The following is an 18,852-nucleotide window of genomic DNA, read 5'->3' on the forward strand; positions in this document are numbered from 1 at the left end:
CTCATTTGATAGTGCGTGGGTACGAGAATGAAAGTGACTAACTACTTTAAATTTTCAAGTATAAGAACCTACTATCATTTGGTAGTTTCGTTGACAATTTTGATATTTGGTTCTTGAGTTATTTTTAAATGTTATAAGACACTCACTTTGTTTTTAAAGCCTGACCAGGAATATATGATCACGCGCCATGTTGCGGAATTTCACTGGAACTAATTTTTTCATACTATACTGAACTGTCACTCTATACATGAGAATAACAGCGCCCTCTTGACAATAATCGTATATTTCTGGTCAGGCTTTAGACTCACTTTTGAACTACGCTGTCAATTTATATAGGCTTTAGTAAATATTAACCTTATCTAGTTTTCTGCCGGGAACAGCGACATCTTTGGCATAATTTGAGCAACAAACTAAACAGTAAATCAATGTAGTTATAATGTAAATTAAGCCGCCATCGGCAAGTAAATGTCCGTTACACTAAGCCCATTTACCTATTTAATGTTTTGGTTACAACGTGGACGTTACAACGTGGCACATTAATTGCCAAGGTTGATATTGCAAATGATTTAGGTTGAGAATATATTTATTAAACATTTTTTACATTAGGTATATAGTGAACCTTTCTTGGGAATTGTCAGTACCTTACTCAACAAATTAATTTTAAAGGGTTTTTATTAAAGAAAACCTAATTCAGCGTTAAAAAAATTCAGAGAAAAGAAAAATTCGGAACTTGGAAATTTCAAGATTATTTGGGTATTTTTTTAGATATTTTTAAATACCTACATGTACGGTGTTTTTCGAGTTTTTCACTTGTGTTCACGTCAAATAGACAAAAATCAACTCTCTTTATAATCATTTTGTACCTACCTAGCAAGTAAGCTAGCTATTTAATCATACAAGCGAGCTCTTAAATGGCAAATTAACTAAAATTTGTCCTATTCATATTCAAATGTAATGCGTCCACGTTCCCTAGGAATTGTGCTGCAACTTTAATTATTGTACTGTGATTTTGAACAGAACGCATGAGTTACAAGTGAACAGCCCCCTCATAATATTTTCGAACTAATATTGGACGAAACATGTTATGTTAAATGAAGCTAAATGAATAGCTAAAAGAAGCTCTCTTTGTTTTGATCATCCGTGTATTTCTTGTAACTTTAAATGACATTTATGATCATTTGGTCTTCAAGAGAGATCAATCGTGCGCGTCATTATTTATTATTTGTCAAAATATGCAAAATGGCATAATCAATGTATAAAGTGTTTTAAACTCTTATTTTTAAAACACATAGTTTTAGGAAATCTGCTAATTATTTCATTGCCACTTCATATTCTAACCTAAATCTATATAAGAAAGAAATACAAAAAAAATGTTAGGTACAGGTTTAAATAGGTCATAATAAGAACACTGAGAATAAAAATGCAATTAAAATTTATAACTGAACTCCTAAAAAATCTTACCATAACGTACAGATACATTCAATAAGAACATAGTAAATTAGCAATTTTCTCTCCAGCAGTTTCACCGTGCTTATTCCCTTGTTTCCCGCATGTCGGTTAGTTGTTGTTTTTTTTTTGTATTACCATTATATTGCCAGAATAGAGAATATATAGAGTCAGACCAAGATAACTCTGCGGCGATTTTTATAGCACAGACGAGTAAAGTGTTATTTTAAACGTCAAACTTCTATAAAATTATGATGTCTGTGCTATTATAAACGCTGCAGACTTATCGTAGTCTGACTATGTGCATTCCTTAAGTGGTATTAGGTACCATTTTATTGATTCTCAATAAAGATCTATAATTATCTATCATCAAATAGAATGTCACGAACTCTCATATCAGAAAGTTAAGTACCTAAACTAATCCAATTAAAGAATATGGTCAGTCTAGTCCAATCATGTTTGTCTATTGCAATAAATGCGAAAGAATTCTCTAGAAAAGTCGTTGCCGTTGGACGCTATTATGCGAAACTGTAACAACTAGCAATCTTAAAAAATAAACATTTCAATATTCGCTGTCATATCAATCACTACGTAATAATTAAAACTGTAATATTTAGTCCATGGCCAATTTTATGGTTGGAGAGCCGGCAGTAAAGTTTCGAACCAACGTGATACCGCGATGAGATGCACAATGGTTTCCCATAAAACTGATGCTAAGTCCGAATTTGATAGTCTGCCACGGCGGAACTAGCCGAAAGTACAAAAAAAATAGCCACTTCCGGTGCGAAAAAGGGGGGGTCATTTAACCCATCTGATACTGCAATAAAAGCTATGGCATCAGTTAGAAATTTACTGGTAGATACAGAAAAGCGAAATCTGCCAGTATGATTCCTGCCGGAAGTGCTTGGCATACGCTCTCAAAGGTGACCATCAGGACCCCTAAATTAACCCATCTGATACCAGCATGAAACCAATTCCAGTCGGTAGATATGAACCTTCTCTTCAGGAATATATAAGTCTGCCAGGGCGCTTTCAGCCGAAACACCTTGACATACGAGATTATGTGGCGCAACATCCGTGGTACCCGTATAACCCGTATTTTGGAATTGTACATATTACGGACATTTCAAATACTGCAGGCTTATTAATTTATTACTCTATGCTTATATTTGTATATTATTACGTTATTAATAACACATATTTATAATAAATTAAGTTAAAATAAATTAAATAATGTGATTAATAAGATTAATAGTCATTGAATTAGCTATATGAATCGTTTGTCTTTGTCTGTCATTTTGACTTATGTATTTGTAAGAAAAGGATAAAACATAATTTAACTAATTCAGGCTCGTAAAGTTTTACGAATAAGGGGGTATTAGTATTCATAGCTAAATCAGGCTTGTAATGCGACATAAAATTATTTTTGGTGGTTTCTTTTACGCTTGAGGCGTTTTTTCACCTATTTGGTGTATCTAATCACTATCTTATGTAGGGGAGAGAGGGGCAAGACGAGTAAGACGGGGTAGCGGCTTTATATGGCGACACGACTGACCAACCATCAGAATCCCGTTAACGCATGACGATGCGTCGCCATCATAGCAATCAGTTCGCACAGTGACCGGTAAGACAAATGGTGTCGTTAATTATTTATTTACAAAAAAACTGTTTTTGCCATATTCCTTGTTATTTTTAGGGTTCCGTACCCAAAGGGTAAAAACGGGACCCTATAACTAAGACTCCGCTTTCTGTCTGTCTGTCTGTCTGTCCGTCTGTCACCAGGCTGTATCTCATCAACCGTGATAGCTAGACAGATGAAATTTTCACAGATGATGTATTTCTGTTGCCGTTATAACAAACTAAAACTAATTGTTTATAACACCTGTATTCATTACCTGTAATGCACAATTGATGAATAAATGATTCTAAAAACATAATAAAATAAATATTTAAGTGGGGTTCCCATACAACAAACGTGACTTTTTTGCCATTTTTTGCGTAATGGTATTATGGTACGGATCCTTACGTGCGCGAGTCCGACTCGCACTTGGCCGGTTTTTGTGTTTTATTTGGTTTGCGTTTGTTTCCTTATTATCACCAGCACATATATACTGTTAATTTATTCCTATGGCCCAGCAATCACGCCAACAGCTAAGGACTTGTTTGGTTTCAAGTACGGTTTATTTTACAAAAAACTTTCGAATTTCATTAGGCACATGGGGCAAGATGGGGTACATCTTGACGGCCGTAGTTTTAAAGTGATAAACTGATGAAGAATTGCGGATTTGAATTTATTTATTCTTCAACATCAACATCAACATCAAACATTTATTCAGCAAATAGGCCACAGGGGCACTTTTACATGTCAATTTTTACAAACAATAAAATTAACCCAACAAACAATAAAATTAACAAGGGAAGATGGGGTACATGTTAGCTGTAAACACATTTTCTGTCTCTCAGACGACTTAAGAAATAAAAGTAAAACAGTTCGTGAGAAGTAATCAGACGATGGACCCAAAAGCCAAAAATTTTAGTTTTGTTTAGGCCCTAAATATAATATTTATATGAATCATTCTTATCTTGTCCCGTAGGGGTTCCCCATCTTACCATACTTGGGGGGCAAGATGGAGAGAAGGCACTTTTGGCCATTTTAATTTATTTTTAATTTAATTATCTAACTAGAGAGTTCCTAGTAATTGTTGATTATGAAAGACTGATTACCAAAGATAAAAATAAAAATAACAAAAACTTAAAAAAAATAGCATTTTCAGTTTTATTGGACTTGAAACATTAAGTATCCCGTCATGCCCACCTCTCCCCTACATTTCTTGACGTTGACGCAAAACTGACGTAGTTTAACATTCAGGGTGTTGTTTTATAACACTACAAATTGAGATAACTAAGGTCTGTTTTTTTATTCCGTAGACTAAAATGACGTTTCATATGTAAGACATGACATTTCTTAGTACCACATGAAATGTCATTTTAGTCTACGGATTACGGAATAAAAAACAGAATATAATCTATTGGAGTCTTAGTAATAGGGTCCCGTTTTTACCCTTTGGGTACGGAACCCTAAAAATGATTTAAAATGTTCATATTTGGATTATTGGTAAAAATCGTCCTTGACGTTGAAAATCCTGTCTTTTTACACCCGTTTACAATAAGTATGAATAATAATAATTTTGTTCATTTTGGTAAATAAAGGATATTGTAATTTGAAATTATTGTATTATTTATATATAAGGTGCTAACAAATTAGCTACAGAAATTTTACGAGATGGTTGGTACTTTACACTAGAACAATTAGCTTTTAATAGAAATTAAGAAAGTTTCTCATAATTTTTATTTTATTTACCGAACAAAATAAATAAACTATAATTCTATCTAAAAAATAATCATCATGTATTTAACTGCTTGTTTGTCTTAAATGTCATTGTCAACGTGTCATTTAATTTATCAGCGTGAAGTGGCCAGTTAAGTTTTATATTTAAAAGAGGTTTTAGAATCTGTTCAATGAGGTCTCATTTAATTATCTCATTAACAGAGTTTTTTTTACAAAGCAAATTTGTTTTCCAATTTTCTCAAAATAACATCATAAAACCTATAATGTTTCATACTTACATATACTTCAGGAGCCGAGTACTATCAACTGTAAAGATATCGGTAGCTAATTTGTTAGCACCTTTATAAGGCAAACAAAGAAGTACAAAGCCGTAAGCAGGTATTAAATTAATGCCCAAATTATATTGTGTATATTAATAAATTTGAAATATATGTTATTAATGGCATAAAAATATACAAATATAAGCATTAGGTAATAAATCATAAGCCTGCAATAATTAAAATGTCTGTAATCTGTACAATTCCAAAATACGGGTTCCACGGATGTTGCTCACATAATCTCGTATGTCAAGGTGTTTCGGCTGAAAGCGCCCTGGCAGACTTATATATTCCTGAAGAGAAGGTTCATATCTACCGACTGGAATTGGTTTCGTGCTGGTATCAGATGGGTTAATTTAGGGGTCCCGATGGTCACCTTTGAGAGCGTATGCCAAGCACTTCCGGCAGGAATCATACTGGCAGATTTCGCTTTTCTGTATCTACCAGTAAATTTCTAACTGATGCCATAGCTTTTATTGCAGTATCAGATGGGTTAAATGACCCCCCCTTTTTCGCACCGGAAGTGGCTATTTTTTTTGTACTTTCGGCTAGTTCCGCCGTGGCAGACTATCAAATTCGGACTTAGCATCAGTTTTATGGGAAACCATTGTGCATCTCATCGCGGTATCACGTTGGTTCGAAACTTTACTGCCGGCTCTTCTACCATTACTTATGTTATTATTTTGTTCCTTAAGCCAGAAGATAAGAACCGTAACAAAGACTATTAAGAAAATATTGATAACCATGTAAATTTGCCTGGAGGTAATCGTTTTCAGCCATTATTTGCATTACTTATGAACTGAAACAGATGTCATCATATACTTAAGAAAAAGTGACAAAGCCCTCCGGTGGTCTAGTGGTCTAGTGGTCAAGACGTTAGCCACGTAAGCTGAAGATGCTGTCGGTTCGATTCCGGCCTCAGCCAGCGAAGGGCTGTATGTAGTTTATTTCATAAAAATATTCAATAATATAATTTGATTTGTTCCCTCGATGCATTCTTTATACTTTGAATAGTAAATTGTACTGTTTAAAATAATAATAAAATATTACACAGTTAATGCATACCTTATTAATATTACACTTGGAGTGACTGTGAAAAAGGTAATTCTGCAATGATTTTCTTTCGGAAAGGAAACATAATAATTGTCTTCCTATTGCATACAACCATCCATTTGTTATATTTATTTTGTCCACTATGAAATCGAGATGCAATTATATTCCCGCGGTTATTTGTTCAGCACGCGATCGCAACGAGAGTAGAAGAAGTGCTTTATTTATAAGGAAATATTTAGGTAATGTACTCGGTATTTATATAGGCACAAGCATAGGTACCTACATATATTAGTATTTTATACAATCTTGATATAATGGAGAGTTTTTTAGTCGAGTACCGTGTTTAGCCCACGAAGCTTGCTGAGTTGCGTTATGTTACGTTACGTTACATCCCCAGATCTGATATTTAAGTCGAAAGGTACTCATCAAGTTTTAAATTCTTATTGTCTTGATGTATTACGACTTCATAACTAATTAAACACAAAAACTCGTTACACATTGAGCGTATAAAATTGCATTTTAGAAGCAAAATGAAGTACTAGTGTAAGCTGTGGATTGTAAAAACCTTTTAAGAAACTCGGCCGCAAATGAGCTTCTCTACTAGCCAGCTAATGACTCCTTACTATGAACACACTTTTTGCAACCCCTTAAAGTAGCCATTACGTCTGAGGAAGGTTTTTGTGTAAAATGCAAAATAACGATGCACAAAATAAACTAAGATCTAACTAAGGTAAAGTGGTAAGAACTATTATATTTAATCCTAAAAAATCACATGCACGGTTTTTAGGGTTCCTTACCCAAAGGGTAAAAACGGGACCCTATTACTGAGACTCCGCTGTCCGTCTGTCACCAGGCTGTATCTCATGAACCGTGATAGCTAGACAGTTGAAATTTTCACAGACGATGTATTTCTGTTGCCGCTATAACAACAAATACTAAAAACAGAATAATATAAATATTTAAATGGGGCTCCCATACAACAAACGTGATTTTTTTGCTATTTTTTTCCGTAATGGTACGGAACCCTTCGTGCGCGAGTCCGACTCGCACTTGGCCGGTTTTTTATTGTTTATATAAGTTACGAAGGCTTCATGGAGTAAGTCAAGTTAGTCAGTAGAAAAAGGCGCGAAATTCAAATTTTATATGGGCCGATAACTCTTCGCGCCTACATTTTTTAAAATTTCCGCTCTTTTCTACTTGACGGAAATGGCTTGACAGAGCTTATTAATTAATTAATTAAAATCACCTCGATGAGAAGCTGACTATTCCAAAGACAAATCAGTCGGCGATAAAAGCTTGTTTTATAGGTGCATTAGATTTTAATAAGTATTGTAAGACCGCCTGTTATTTAACCTCTTCTTTTCTGTATTCTTTGTATTGTTTTCTGTAATGAGGTAAGCAATAAAGAGTATGTATTTGTATTGTATTGTATTTCTAAAGCTAGGTATTTATCTTATTTCGTTATTCCTAATATATGACGTTTATCTTTTGTCATTACCAATTTTTGTGCCATGGCCCTAATATTGCGAAGATGATAACATAGTATTGTTGGAACGATATTGTTTTGCACTTAATAATTTATATTATTTCTTGTTTATATCATATTTTGTTTATTCTAATTGTCTTTGGACAGTTGTAGTGTCCCAACGACTACTCTAACATTAAATTATTATTAAAACCTGCTACTAAATAAAAACTTACACATAATATAAAAAACTACAATTATACTAAAATACCTTTGTTACTCGGGTAAAAGTACCGCAACAGAATAAATCTTATTAAAATATTCGATTAAAGTGTACTTTGAAATAAGCCACAGTATTAATTAAGAGGGAATCCGTGGCACAATGAACTCTCTCGGGGGGTAAGCACACTTAATGAGTTCACTACATGTATAACTTATTAAAATTTCTGTCATGTTTTATTCTCGTTGATATATGAATGCATATTTTCCCAACAAGTACTGTTATGACGTCGTAGTAACATCTCTCTGATTGCATCTGGGGTTCAAAAGGACTTTAAATTAATGATAATATCTTATCCGGCCTTCACCAATTTTTCTTTAATATATGAACATCTATTACAGTTTATAATATCTTGTCTACTGAACTACAATAAAGATTAAGTTGTTAGACAATACACAAAATGCTGTCATTAACAACGATCGGATATGAACAGTTGCAGGGAGGCTTGAGCATTCCAGCAGTTCACATCTATCTACCATGGTGCAACTGATTTTAGCAAAGCGATGCGTACGCATCAGGGAGATTCGTCATGATTTGCAATACAATTTAATAGTATTTTCCTTGTGTTGGTGTGGTGAAAATGTTTGTGTTTCACTCGGTGGAAAAATTTGTTTAAACCTCGTGCCTTGAAACCCTCGCAACGATCTAGATTCAATTTTTCAAACCACTAGCTACGCTCGTGGTTCAATTTTAGGATCTTTCGCTTGCTCGGGTATCAATATTAGCACGAGAGGTTAAACAACAACTTTGCCCCCTTGTAAAACAAATAACTATTTTCATAATCCATACTAATCCATACAAGTAGTAATTATAAATGCATAAGTGTGTCTGTCTGTCTGTTACCTCTTCATGCTTAAACCGCTAAACCGATTTAGCTGAAATGTGGTATAGAGATAGTTTGAGTCCCGGGGAATGATATAGGGTAGTTTTTATCCCAGAAATCATCATTTATGGGGGTGAAAAGGGGGGTGGAGGTTGGATAAAAAATAAGCTACCCAAATTACTAACTTCACGCAGACAAATATATAAATCAATTTATAAAATCTAAGAATCACGAGGAAAGTATTATATTATTATTTTTTAAACTAAACGGAGATTTTTACAACAACTAAGATATGCAAAATGCCTTACCTTGCTTTTACTACGCGCTTTATAAAAAAATCTTTTAGTAAAATATAGTTGCTTTGCTTTCTTTTCAATTTGATGTTAGAGTATTATGCATACTTCCTATATTAAGATTTTTGAATGATTCACGGTTAGTTTCACTAGACTTATATTGAACGGGATATAGACAGTGATTACCTTTTTTTTACATATCGGGAGCTCATAAAACAATACAAAAGGTAATCACGGTCAATATAAGTCTTCCTATATTAGTTTCATATTGGTGCTCACGCGGCTTACCTTTAATGGCCCAAAAATATGTTATCATATTTTTTTACATATCGGGAGCTCATAAAACAATACAAAAGGTAATCACGATCAATATAAGTCTTTCTATATTAGTTTCATATTGGTGCTCACGCGGCTTACCTTTAATGGCCCAAAAATATGTTATTATATTTTTTTACATATCGGGAGCTCATAAAACAATACAAAAGGTAATCACGGTCAATATAAATCTTCCTATATTAGTTTCATATTGGTGCTCACGCGGCTTACCTTTAAAGGCCCAAAAATATGTTGTCATATTTTTTTTTACTTCGGCATACATATTGAAGATAATTAAAAACAAATTGCGTTTATGTATCAAAGCCAAAGGAGTTTATTTTGAAGGCAATATGATCGTAGATTTAATTTTTAATTACATTTTGTACCTAAAATATGTGTTGGTAAGAAAAATATTCCTAAATTATTTGTGTATTTTTGGGCCACCCAGTACTTAGCTTACTTCATTGTAATTTAAAACTTCATGAAAAATAAAAATGTTAATTGTAATTATTTGGCATGCTCATTTATTTTAAATTGATATTCCATTAAATTTGTGATTTTAGTAGGAATTTATGCAAAAAAATGAATGTAGGTATGTTAAAATTACCTATACAAATAGTAATTTAAACGTCGAATAAGATACGAAATTAAAAATCTGTCCGTAACTAAATAGGATTATAAAAAAATATAATGATTAAAACATATGTCACCGTAGAACATATAAAGTTAACAAACTTTCATTAAATGTTAATATTTTTTTTCCTTTTTTATGGTGGGATTTACCACATTATTACAATCTATAAATTGTATATACAGACCAGAGTTGATCATCGTTGATTTTTTCATTGTTATTGACATCTGTATATACAATTTATAAACTTTCGTTAGTTCATATATTTTGTAACACGCTTCGAGAGCCTTATTAAAAGTATTTCCTCCAAACTTGGCAACTTTACAATTCCTTATCCCCCGTCGCATCTCCAAAGAATCGTCACCGTTTTAAGTAGCCTGATTTATTGAGAGCCATCGGCTGTCCCAAAGAGATGGATTGTCTTTTAAATTGTTCCCGCGCTCCACGACGGCGGACATGACAGATGTTCCATTTACAACTGTACTCTATTAGAGGACAATCAACGTTTAGCTCGCTGTTTGGAAAACGTTTTTCTTTTCAGTTGAAGGTTACGTCGGAGAAAAAAAAAATTGTTTCGTAATTGCACTCAGGATAGCAAGAGACAGAGAAAAAATAAAAGATTTGAGAGAATATTTACATCTTGCAGCTTAATATCTTATAAATAAAAGATGTAAGATGTGTAGAAATAAGTAACAAAAAATTATGACCTGTAATACCTTATTACCAATAAATTATGTCTATGTCTATATCTATCTAGTTATAAACTTTATATGTTACAAAATAGAGGAAGTTATATGAGTAAAAGCTAACTACACAGCAGTAAAATTAAGAGGTATAGCGAAAAGTTTCAAAATGTATAATCAGTGGCGTATTTGGACAAAATATGAAGTCCCTTAATAAGTAGTACATACGGAATTCTTACAGATTTTTGATCAAAATAACACAATTTTATATTACTTTGTCAAATCTCGATCTCGTCGAGATTAATCTCGATTTCGAAAGTCTAACGGTCGTGATCTCTAAATTCCTAATCTCGATTCAGATTTTTCGTGCGAGATCTCGAATGGCCAATCTTGGTGCGATATTGCATTCCCTAATCACATCGGATAAAAGTAATTTATTTATTAAAATTATAAGTATGTCATAACCGCTAGATGATAGTTATAAACTTATAGTTATTGTTATTGCTCTCTGTTTTTGTTTGTCGCTTTTTGTTTTTGTTTCACTAACACTTAGTTTTTAATATTAATTGTTACTAACCATTATAGGCCTGACTGGACACTGTAAGTTGAACAAACACATGTTCCGAATTGGGAAGAAACAGGATGCGACATGCAGGTTCTGCCAGGAATCAGAGGAGACTGCAATGCACATTCTCTGTTCCTGTGGACCACTAATGTCAAAAAGAAGTATCCACTTAGGGCGGCACATACTGCAACCCTATGAGGTACAGAACATTACGGCCCAAAGAATCTGGAATTTTCTGGACTCAACGGGCATTAGTAACGAACTTTAAAGGGCCGTCACAATAGATCACTGCTTGGTCGACGTGACACTCACAGGCCCACAACACCCCAACAATAAATAAAAAATAAATAACCATTATAGGCCATTGTTGTCTTTTTTCAATAAATACATTGAAAGTGAAATTGTATACAAATGAGACACCAAATAATGAAGTTGTAAACAGCCCATCAAAATCAGCATCAGATCTCATAAAGCTGAACCACTGAATAACATTGTCGAGCAATTACAATTTCCCCGACCTTCGGTAGAATGTGTTATTATTTGCAATCGAATTGCTACCGTAAATCTAAACACATACGGTGTATAATTACACAGTGCATAACGAAAGGCTTTGTATGTTTGCTAATGGCGCATTTCGCGTTACAAGGGGTGGCCAACGCGACACTTAAGTGGATGCTGGAGCTTTAAAGCTAATTTCTTTATGTTTGTATTTTTACACACAAAACAATCGAGATTTAAAATCTCACGTATATATCGATGTCAATAGCCTTATGTTATGTCACTTTTTATTGAGCTTTTATTTGAGTTTGAAACGAAGTGCACGCTCTGTGTTATTCTGACAAGCCCTATGGGGCCCTAGCTATTACTTATTTTATAAAAATAAAAGTAAATTACCATTTATTTGAAAGTTTTTCTTTATTGACAACAAAAACAAGCAAGTAAAACATAAAAAAACACCTAAAAAAAAAAAACATCAATAAAAAATTTGGCCTAAGTCGTAGTCGCTCGGTAGTCGGTAGAGTGCCCAGAAGGTTGGCCGCATTGCGCCGCTGGATGGCAATGCTGATCCGCTGAGAAAAATATTGCCCAGCCCTTTGGTCACCAGAAGCCTCTATAAGGCGTTATAACAGCTCCTTATAGAGGCGACGCGCGCTAGGTCCCCACGGCCCATGGGTTTCCACCCCAAACGCCGCAAATATGTAGCTAATACCTTGCTTTCGCCCGAGGATGCCGCCGCACCAGCGCCAACTTTGATGCCTGGAATATGGGACGGCGCCAGGGTATCTACGCAGATAGCGTCCCAGACAAGTGGCCGACCCATACTCTAAGGCACCAGCGTCATTCCGTCAGGCCTCTTGCCATTGATCCTGGCCAAACCGTTGGGCTCGAGGACTCCCGGCATCTTGGCACTGACAAGGGCCCCTCGGATGGCGTCTTTGAGGCTGGCGTGGCGAGTGATCTGTCCAGCGCTACGGCTGCATGAGAGGCTGTAGTGGCCCAGATTATCCACCATAACTCCCCATTGGCAACGATGGGGCATGTATGTTGATGTCTCTATTCTGAGACATGTGGCCAAACGGAATGTTGTATTGTCCAAAGCAAGCTTTGTTATTTGAAAGTTCGAACATTACGTTACATAAAGTCTTGGAGTCAGCGATTCGATACCGTCATTGCTTAAATATATTTTAAGCAAAGCTATCCATTCATTCTATCGCTTGCGTCTTGCACTATTAATATTCGTACCGGCCCCCGACTTGTAACTATGACATGGGTTGGCTTTTATTGGTTTTCGGCGAGCCAATGCGGCACGACGTGTCTTGGCACGATCTGCTTTATCCACAATTGGCCTCAAGCTTTCGAGAGTCGGGGGATGCAGCTAACGACCGTATTTATTTGGCACTTGATGTGCAGCTGGTGTAGCAACTGCAATGCTATAAACAGGTATGAGTTTAACAAACGTAAGTAATTGCAGAATTGTTCTTCTTTAGTGTATAAAACATTAATGTCTAAATTTTAGTTTAAGTTTTGCAAAAAGTTGACGCTGTCACGTTCAATTTCTTGCCTCAAAAAAAGTGAAAGGGATAATTAACTGACAACCCCCATCAGTTTAAAAATAGAATATAATAAAGAATGATACATTACAGGATGTGACAGTTTTGGTCCACCATAGAAAAACGAACATGCAAAATAGCAACAGTAAATAAGAAATTAGATCTTTTTTTTTTTACTAGCGAATTCGCGATCCAGTGGGTTCTTCCATTATATCCTAAGGCAGGTTTAGACTAACTAGTTAGTTTCCCCAACAAGTTTAGTGCTTAGGTAAGCTTGCGTATGTTTGTAACAACTATCCACGGTCTACAGCTAAGTGTTTCTTTTAGAGCGTTTTGTTGTTAATTTTGTTCAGACTGCATTGACCTTCCAGTGGTGCCCTCATTGGGGAAATTGTGTGTTCTAATAAACCATTAATTTATTTATGTTTGTTTGTTTATTAACTTTTGGTCTTTGTCACATAGTTTTATTTTGCTTATTTTTCGCTTTATCAAGTAATTGTGAAACATCACTGGTCAAATTGAACCCAGAGCGATTGTGCGAGTTGAATGTATATATTTTTTAAGGGTTTTATTTTTACATGTTGGAATTATTGCTCGCACGTGCTTATTCACTTAAATTAATTGCGAGTTGCGACAGCTTGTAGCGCTTATAATCGGAATTAATTAATATCAAGAATGCTTCTTTTTATTTTAGAATACCCCCACTGTTACCGACAAATGCAATTTTTTTGGAGTGGCAGTTCATTAGAGCCCCTTTAAGTTTATTGAGTCCCGCGGGACGTAATACATAACAGTGCCCTGAGGGTTCAATATAATAACGGCTTTCGGGCGTTGTTGAAGCTGCCCCGCTTCTGCAGTGCTTCTAAAATGTTTGCGGAGGCACGCACAGATGGGTTTCACGCCATAGTGCGTAAAAGAACTGCCTCGCTAGTTAGTAGGATGCGGAGCAGCTCTAACGGCATCCTAAAAATGTTTGTAGAAAAGCCTGACTCTCCCATGCACAAACATCTTAACAATTTAATGGTCATGGGTAGCTGATTTTGTCAAATTTAAGTTTATATTTTTAATTTAATTATTTTAATTTAATGTACTTGTTATTAATTTTTTACAAACATTAACAATAGATTTTAAGTAATTATGTACTCTAACCAATGGATCATAGAAATCTGAATAAACAAATTATATTATTATTATAACGTATATTGACAGGGTTTTTTTATAGCCTAACCTTCAAAGCTTGTAAGACGACACTTACACGTGGTTAACGAATTCTGCTTAAGCTGTAACTTTATAATTACAAGCTAAGGTGGTTTTATTATTCTATTTAGTTTTTATGTCACGTGTACGAAAGTCACATAGCGTTGGAAAATAACAAATAAGAGAAGTAGGTATAATAATTTAATTCATACCTACTTAGTCATTTCAATACACCAATAAATCGGAATCACTGGTAGGAATAAACGTTATTAGATAAGTATTAAGTACGCAATTACTCAAGCACTGCAACCGGTAAATGAAAATGATATGCAAATGATTCACTCTAGACCGTATAGGTTCTCATATTGCAGCGCGAGTGCGGATGAAAACCAGTTATCAGGAGAACCAGAGTACCGAGCCTGAGCTCTTTCTGTAACAACTAGGGGTCATCGGAGAGTGTAGGGAATGGGAAAGGTGAAACCAGACAGTTAAGGAAATTAGATCACGATTATTTTGGATCGATATATTTAAAAAAGTATTAACATTAAAGTCAACAAGTAGATACTCGTAACTGGCTATCATTTGGCAAAAACATAATGATATTAAATAATAACTTAATAGATAAATCAAAAATTACTACAATTTAAGAAATCTAATCTAACTTACCGGAGCGACTCAGCGTAATAGTTTGAATGTAACATAGAGAGTTATGTGGTTTCATCCCCCTTTCCCCTACATACACTGGTTTTCATAAGCCTCCCACATGCCCGTGTCGTGGTCGGTAAGCGAATGGAACGGCAATAACCCAGGCTGAATTCCGAGTTAATTGATTCTACATGAATCATTATACTAATAGTCTATTATCTTTCTGTATATAGCGATTATATCTACCATTTTTTTAAATTAGCTTTTTATAGAAAAAAATACTATGTCATTTGCTCTACGTGCGTAGCGCTACGCCGTAGACCTATAGCCATAAACTATAAAGCCAGAATGCATTAATAAAAAAATAAAAATAAAATAACATAAATACAAAATGCAATGCAAAATGCTTTTGGCCAGAAGTCCGCTATTTGTAGGAGAAGTTAAAAAGTGTTTAAGGTGTATGTTTGGATGGAATGTTTGGATACTTACAAGGTTATTTTGTTTTTCTGTTGGAGCTGCATTATTTCGCAAAATTCCGCAACTTTGTTAGTTGGACTTTGCTCTGGCGTTTGAGACTTAACTACCTTAAATTGTATTTTACACTGTAAAACGGGGACTCGCCTTTTAGGTACGTTGTGTGCAATATAATAGCGTTCAATAGTAAATGAAAATTAGGGGAGACCTATAACTTCAGATCAATCATATTGGATCTTTTTTATAATTCTTAAACTTAAGAATAAACTTTTCTATAAGACGATCTTCGTGGCAGTGTAGGTACTAGTATAGTAGTCCATTATTCGGACTTTTTTGTTGGTTTTTGACCAAATACTTGGTTTTGTTTATTTGCTTGAGGCTTTAAATGATAGCGCTCATGACAAACCAAGTAGTCGGTCATAAATCAACAACAAAGTCCGAATGATGGACTACTAGTACACTCTGAGACGAAGATCGTCTTATAGAAAAAAAAAACTGGATTTCATGGGTTTAGATTTAAAGCTTAGATTGGAAATAATAGGCAAGATACTAAGTTACACTTATAGTACACAAGTGTATTTTTTTCGTAGGCGGTTACGTTTTTCGCGAGGTAGTAAAAAAGCCGGTTTTTATGATGTTTTTCTTTTTACTTCCAATATTATTGAAGTAAAGGTTACAGTTAATTTTGAAGTAATGTCAAATGATGCAGAAGAATTATAAAAAAAACCAATATAATTCATCTAAAGATTCAATATAGTTCTCCCCTAATTTTCATGTTCCTATTGACTGTTATTATATTGCACAAAACTGTAGGTACCTACTATTATGTGAGGCTTGGTCTGAAGCGAACCCTCGCCTGTGTTCAGTAGTAAGAGAAGAAAGATAAGGCACGTGATCTCATCTTCGCCACGCCATAACTGTAGTTCACTTTAAACGCACTGCCGAGCCGAGTTTTAATGTTATTTAGTGCATGGTTTGGTCTATTTTATGGAGACCGTGTTTTGAGTTTTATTAGTTACAGTGAAAATAAAAATGAAATAGCCACAATGCCAGTGTTTTACTGTCAAAATAATATTTAAATTCAACTTAAATATGTACGAAATACCGTATGATATTTTAACTAGTTTACTGAAACCATAATACGGTAATCGAACAAACTATCGTGAGACATATTTCAAAATATTTAGATCAGTACGGTTTTTACTCACTATTATTTTTAAGTCGCTTTTGGCGACATGTTTCGAATTCTTTGGGAATCCTTTCTCAGGCACAACAAAAGCGACTTAAAAATAATAGTGAGTAAAAACCGTACTGATCTAAATATTTTTATAATACGGTATTTCTTAGATCGATTATTCGCCCCCGAAAACCACCATGTAGCAAATTTCATCGAAATCGTTACAGCCGTTTTCGAGATCCCCGAAATATATATTGATATATACAAGAATTGCTCGTTTAATTAAAATATCATACGGTATTTCGTACATATTTAGGTCGAATTTAAAGACAATTAAAACATAATGAGGAAACCGTACTTTTTTTATACCACGTCGGTGGCAATCAAGCATACGGCCCGCCTGATGGTAAGCAGTTACCGTAGCCTATGGACGCCTGCAACACCGGAGATATTACACGCGCGTTGCCGACCCTTTAAAAACCTGTACACCTAAACCTTTTTTGAAGAACCTCATACTGTAGCCCCTCGGGAAAACCTCGGCAGGGAGCTTATTCCACAGCCGAAGCGTACGCGGGAGGAAATTCCTCTTAAACCGCACAGTACGCGACCATTTAGGTGCTAGGGTGTGAGGATGAACACCCTGCCGATGGCGAGCGGTGCGGTGATAGAAAGCGGCCGTTGGCATCATGTCAAACAATTCTTCAGAACACATCCCATTGTACAAGCGGTAGAACACGCATAAGGAGGCGAAGTCTCTCCTTAGACTTAAAGGTTCAATACCGCGTACTAATCTCTATAATGCCTAGTTTCCCCTTTGGATTGGAAGATTAGATGACAATCGCTTTTTTATGCTAGCGCTTGTGTCAATTCATGGAAGGAATGTTAGAAAGATGATTCAATTGCGTAAAATTAAGTTAGATGAGTAACTAATCTCGTTTAGATATTTATCCTGGTCTTTCGAACACTTTCTCTTTCTCTCTTTTCACTTTCACTTTCTCTTTCACAGAAAAACTCTGGCGCCTTTCAAAATCTACTGGTCGTTGAGCAGTTTATACTAAACTGAAACAATTCACAATTGCTCTTGATGATTGACATAAAAAATATAGGTATAATCTACTAAATAAAGTGCAATATTAATTAAATTATAATATTGTAATTGTAATCTAACAAAACTCAACTGAGCTTTGCAGCACAAAATTATACTACCGAACCACACGGCCACCATTTCATAAAATGCATTAGACGTGTTTCTGTCACAACTGATTAAAGACAGTTCTAGAAATATAAAACAAGATTACCCCAGTTCAGTCTAAGCCAGGTGACGATTGATCTTGCTAATGAAGTACATCATTAGCATGGGGTGTTGCAAAATATACATATTCATTTATAACTAGTTTGAATAAATAAGTGGGTTCATATCGTTGCAGAAGGAATGTACGCGAGAACCGTTCGGTAACATTCTGATATACATGAAGCTGGATATTTAATGTTTAATTGACATTTTATTTTATAGGTAAAAAATACATAGCCCATGATGCCATTACCTACTGGCTGCTGCATAGTCTGCTCGACAAGTTCAAAACGTTGAAAAATAGAGATACTACTCCTAATAATACGTGTGACATTGGATTCGGAATGATGTATATAAAAATGTATTCGAAGCGTTTATTAGCGCACACAAAATGTCAAAAGTTATAGGACAATAAAGGCGGAAAATAAGAAGATATTTCTTTTTTCGTTAATTTCTCAAAAAGTATGAATATTTAAGAAATTTAAATAGAATAATTATTATTAAAGAGAAGTAAATTTCCAATACAAAAATTTCTGACTTATAGAACTATACTATAGGTCAAGTACGTCACATGACATCTTTTTTAAAGGTATTAACTGTCAATTGAAAAAATTTAATAAATTAAGGCATACCCTGAACACTTGAGAGAATTTATTGCTGTTGGAACGAAATATTAAAGTAAATTTTTCAACAAGTTAGGCAGTTGTATTAACAAAATTTTCTCGAACTTCCTTCTTCATTGTAAACTAAAAAAAATAAAAAAAATTATCGCTTCTTAGAGCCTTTTTTATATGAAA

The 18,852-nt window shown here is 34.6% G+C and overlaps 1 protein-coding gene across 1 annotated transcript in view; it reads left to right on the top strand.

Moving 5' to 3' along the window:
- Positions 1-1,360: 1,360 nt before the first annotated feature.
- LOC134744647 (uncharacterized) overlaps positions 1,361-18,852 on the top strand; it is a 152,521-nt gene continuing 135,029 nt past the window's right edge. Inside the window, exon 1 of the mRNA XM_063678544.1 lies at positions 1,361-1,377. Within this exon, the coding sequence (XP_063534614.1) occupies positions 1,371-1,377 (7 nt within the window). The 5' untranslated portion in view covers positions 1,361-1,370. The remainder of the gene's footprint in view (positions 1,378-18,852) is intronic.

This window comes from Cydia strobilella, chromosome 10, assembly GCF_947568885.1.
Source record: "Cydia strobilella chromosome 10, ilCydStro3.1, whole genome shotgun sequence".
Lineage (NCBI taxonomy): Eukaryota > Metazoa > Arthropoda > Insecta > Lepidoptera > Tortricidae > Cydia > Cydia strobilella.